Source organism: Ipomoea nil, unplaced genomic scaffold (assembly GCF_001879475.1).
Source record: "Ipomoea nil cultivar Tokyo-kokei standard unplaced genomic scaffold, Asagao_1.1 scaffold3314, whole genome shotgun sequence".
In the NCBI taxonomy this organism is placed as follows: Eukaryota; Viridiplantae; Streptophyta; class Magnoliopsida; order Solanales; family Convolvulaceae; genus Ipomoea; species Ipomoea nil.
In genome coordinates, this window is record NW_017619742.1 from 7,055,001 (window position 1) to 7,060,216 (window position 5,216).

Consider the following 5,216-nt stretch of genomic DNA (forward strand, 5'->3'; position numbering starts at 1 on the left):
TTTTACTCCCACTCACCTTCTGGTATATACAGTTATCTGAGGGATTTTCAACAAAACCAAATGAAGAAATTACCCCATCGAATTTGAGATACCATTGACGGGAGGCTTGTTTTAAACCGTATATGGATTTCTTAAGCTTACATACTAAATGCTCACCACCCCTAGAAGAGAAACCTTCAGGTTGTTTCATATAAACCTCCTCTTCTAGATCACCATTTAGGAAAGCGGTTTTCACATCCATTTGTTGCAACTCAAGATTAAAATGTGCAACTAATGCCAGAATGACCTGAAGTGAATCTTTCTTTGATACAGGAGAAAATGTCTCCTTGTAATCGATTCCTTCTTTTTGAGTAAATCCCTTGGCAACAAGCCGGGCCTTGTATCTCTCAATGTTGCCTAATGAGTTTCTTTTAGTCTTAAAAGCCCATTTACAGCCAATGGCCTTGGCCCCATTAGGCAACTCAACAAGATCCCAAACTCCATTGTCCTTCATGGAATTCATTTCATCTTTCATGGCTTCTAACCATAAGTCAGACTGTGCACAATTTGTGGCTTGAGAGAATGTTTCAGGATCATCTTCAGCCCCTATGTCAGATTCTTGTAGATACGAAACATAATAACTAGGAACTGCTGATCGCCTTATCTGAGTAGACCGTCTTAAGGTTGGACCCTCATCACCTTGTACAGGCTGCGGGGCAACTACCTCTTCAGGAACTGGTGGCAGTTCTTGAATCGGTTCAATCTGCATCGGCTCAGAATCTTGCTGTATATCCTGAGTTGGTTCAACCATTGGTTCGAAATCTAGTTCAGGCGGTTGCTGCAAGTCCTGAACTGGTTCTTCCAAAGGCTGATCCTCAACAGTTTGTGGAATCTCAACGGTAGGTGGTATATCTGCAGGCATAACTAAAGGAGCACTACGGATAAGTACAACCCCACCAGATGACGTAGAAGGTTGAGAGTCAATATGATCGAAGGAAGGAACTAAGTCCTTAAACCGATCACTCCCACTAATCAAGTCATCTTCAAGAAATTTAGCATTCCTTGATTCCACTATCCTAGTAGTATGAGATGGACAATAGAACCTATAACCTTTAGAAGATTGTGCATATCCAATAAAGAAAGCACTAATCGTCCTTGGATCAAGTTTCTTCTCGTGTGGGTTATATATCCTCACCTCAGACGGACATCCTCAAACACGCATATGTTGCAAACTCGGTTTCCAACCTTTGAATAACTCAAACGGTGTCTTAGGGACAGCCTTGGTTGGAACACGGTTTAATATATACGTTGCCGTCTTAAGCGCTTCATCCCACAACGACTTAGGAAGCTTAGAGTTGCTAAGCATACTCCGCACCATATCCAGAAGGGTCCGGTTTCTTCTTTCAGCTACACCATTTTGGTCCGGAGAACCAGGCATGGTGTATTGGGCAACAATCCCATGCTCTTGAAGAAACTTAGCAAAGGGACCAGGTGCTTGTCCATTCTCAGTATATCTACCATAGTATTCACCACCCCTATCAGACCTAACTATGTGTATTTTCCTGTTACATTGGTTTTCAACTTCAGCTTTAAATGATTTAAAGGCATCCAATGCTTCATGTTTATGATGAAGTAAATACACATAGGAAAATCTTGAGAAGTCATCAATAAAGGTGATGAAATATTTCTGACCAGGTATTGTCATATCAGGACAACATATGTCAGTATGAATAATTTCCAACAACGTTGAACTTCTATTGGCACCTTTCTTTGACTTGTTTGTCTGCTTACCCTTAATGCAGTCAACGCAAGTCTCAAAGTCAGTATAGTCTAGAGTAGAAAGTACTCCATCCTTTACCAACCTTTTAATACGCTCAAGGGAGATATGACCTAATCTCCGATGCCACAACATTGAGGAATTGTCGTTAATACTACACCGTTTGGTGCCGTTTTGAACATGTAAAGAATTGTAAACTGAATCATTCTTTAATTTAAGACGGAAAAGACCATTAGACAATGTACCAGTACCAACACAAGTAGAATAACGAAATAACTTGAAATCATTGGCATTAAATTCAAAAAAATAACCGAAGGGTACAAGTCTAGATACTGAAACTAAGTTCCTAGAAAACTAGGAACATAAAATGTCTTTTCTAACGTCATTACAAAACCATTGTCCAAAACTAAATTGCAAACTTCGACAGCTTCGACTGGTGACGCAATCTTGTTTCCAGAGAAGATGCTACACTCAGTTCCCGTTGGCTGTCTCAATTTTGTCAAATCCTACAAAGAGTTTGCAATTTGGATTGTTGAACCAGAGTCAACCCACCAAGAATTAGTATTAACTTTTGACATATTAGATTCGAAACAAACGAAAGAAGATGAAATGTTACCTTTTTGGGACATCCATTTCTGAAACTTGATACAATCTTTCTTCATGTGTCCCTTCTTTTTGCAAAAGAAACACTTTTGTATCTTCTTAATGTCTGCTTTCGGGGTTAGTTTCTCCTTAGCAGCTATGGTAAGTCCCTTAGGTTTTCCAGACTTTCTTTTAGGCCTTGTTGTGGCCATAAAAGCACTTTCCCCAAGCTCAGTTAAAAGCCGTGTTTCCTCTTGAGTACACATGGTAATCAATTGATTGATAGACCATTCATCCTTATGTGTATTATAGGAAATTTTAAATGCATTATAGTCCTGAGATAGGGTATTTAGTGCAAAGTGCACCACAAAGGCATCTGGAAGAATAATTTTCAACTTCTTCAATTGTGCCGCAATGTCCCTGAGTTCCATGATGTGTTTCCGCGTTCCCTTGACAGTGGAAAGACGCATATTGATAAACTGCATTATCAGGGTACTTGTCAGAGATTTGTTCGCGTCAACAAATTGATCATCAATGGCCTTGAGTAATGGCTCAATGTCCTCAATATCATCGACGGGACCACGAATCTCTCTGGCAATTTTAGACTTAATGAGGAATACGCCTAAGCGATTGGCTGTTGCCCATCGCTCGTATAGCGCTTTTTGTTCCTCAGTGCTTTCCGCAGTAAGCTCAGCAGGCTTCTTAATGCGAAGAGCATAATCAAACCCTAATATTCCTAAATTCAATAAAACAGCGTCTTTCCACTCTTTGTGATTGTCATAATTAAGGATAGGAATATCAATTGTTATTGATTCAGTGATTGGAAGAGTGACTGTAAAAGAAAAATTGAAAGCTTGGTTAGAATATTTTTGAGGCACAAAATTAGAGAGTGATACTGAAGTACACAATATTACCAATGTAAAATTATGCAAAAGATAAATTTGGATGCCATAAAAATTGCCTGTGGGCTAAATTTTTACGCATAATGAATTTACCAAAACTGAATGGTGGAAACGAAATGGGTGCGATTTTAATTTTTCCACCCTTAATGACAAAACTACCAAAACTATATGCCGATACATAATCCTTGTGGGCAAATTATGATCATAGTATGGTATTTCATCCTAATTCACCCTACAAATATAACAAAATTGCCTGTGGGCTAAATTTTGCCATATCACGCAGAGTGAATTACAATATTCTTGCATTAACTTTATGTGAGTAAAACTTAATATGTAATTTTGGAAAAATTAAAGATGCTGTGGCTACTCTTTAATTAACCAAAAAACATAATCACATTAGCAAGAAAACCTAATAATCAAACAGATTAAACCAAAATATGATAGACAATCCTTAGGTATACTCCCAGGAAAGTTGGTCGAGACGAAGCTCGGTTAAATACCAACTCCTTAGACAGAGTAGCGTCGCAAGGGGACTAGTAGCAACAAGGCTTTTAAGCCAGGGCCATAGAACTAGTATTCCTCCCCAAGAAACTTCCCTAATTCATGTGTTCTCATTTTTGAAGTAAAATCGTTTGAGAGATCTAAAGAGTAGTTTCACCTATGGATAAGGCTTTGAATAGGGTAAAACTACGAATTGTTTATGTACTTAATGTGCTTTAGGAACTTTATAAAACACGAGTGGAGTAATAACTGAAGGTTGAGTAATAATATGCATAATCTAACCTGAAAGACACTAATTCACCTAAAAGGCACTAATTCAGGCATAACATATAATTCAGACCTAAAAGGCTCTAAATTTTTCTTAATGAACATGCTTTTCTACAGGCATAGTTATAACAGTCAAATAATTATTGCAATAAAAAGATAAATAGCATGCTCAGATTATGCATATTACTCACAAATACTCCATAATTAAATTGCAACACTTAATACAATTTAAACTGAAAAACATTATTAAATTAAAATTCAACTGAAAAATTAAAAACTGAATAATTATTCAAAGTTGAATAATAATTTAATAATGGACTTAATAAAAAAAAATTCAATTGGATAATTTAATTAGAAGAAGTCCAGATATGATGATGATATTAAACTGAATGAATTGATGTAGTCCAAATATCAATTCAGGCTTGGCCCAAAACCATAACAGGCCCAGTAAAAAAAAATTGTTTTTTTTTTAATTTTAGTAATGAGCCCAAGCCCATTACTTAAGCCCATCCATTCATCATCATCTCCTTCACTAATCTGCTTCGTGAGAAACCAAGGGACCAGCAGTAGCGCAGACCAGCGATGTATGAAGTGGACGGACGAATCCGCCGTAGCCATGTCGCGAAGCAGAAAAAATATCCAATTTTTTTTATTTTTTTTATTTTTGTTTTGTTTCTTAATGCGGAATAAAAACTTAATTTCCAGCAGCCTAGACAATATAATTGCATACTAAAGAATATTCACATAATCTCAATTATATAACAAAGTATATAAAATATGCAAATATTTAAGCAATTGAAAAAAAACTAGGCAGAGATTATTTATGGCGACTGATACCAACTGTTAGACTAAAATATCACATGCATCATAAATATGTGATTACAGGATCGACTAACCTCCAGCCATAGCTCTTTACACGGTTGCACGATCCGGACTGCTGCAGAGGGAGGTAACGAGTATTTTGTCTCTCACTTTACTCAGATCTCTCTAGATGGTGTATAAGGTATGTAATGTGAGCAGTGAGAGGACTAGTGACCTTATATAACCACTGGCCATCATTGTGGTTGATTGTCTTTAGGTCTCCTAAACCCTAACCAGACTCCTAATCATAATGGTAGTCTAGTTATTAGGTTATTAGTGTTGCACCACATATCAAATACTGAATATTATCATAACTTATCCTAATGTTATAATAATAGTAACGGATA

The 5,216-nt window shown here is 37.0% G+C and overlaps 1 protein-coding gene across 1 annotated transcript in view; it reads right to left on the reverse strand.

Annotated features, from left to right (window-relative positions):
- LOC109169482 overlaps positions 1 to 4,914 on the reverse strand; it is a 20,663-nt gene extending 15,749 nt beyond the window's left edge. The window contains exons 1-2 of the mRNA XM_019318364.1: positions 4,905 to 4,914; positions 2,373 to 3,170 (exon numbers count right to left, since the gene is read on the reverse strand). Coding sequence (XP_019173909.1) covers positions 2,373 to 3,170; positions 4,905 to 4,914 — 808 coding nt within the window. The remainder of the gene's footprint in view (positions 1 to 2,372; positions 3,171 to 4,904) is intronic.
- Positions 4,915 to 5,216: the final 302 nt, after the last annotated feature.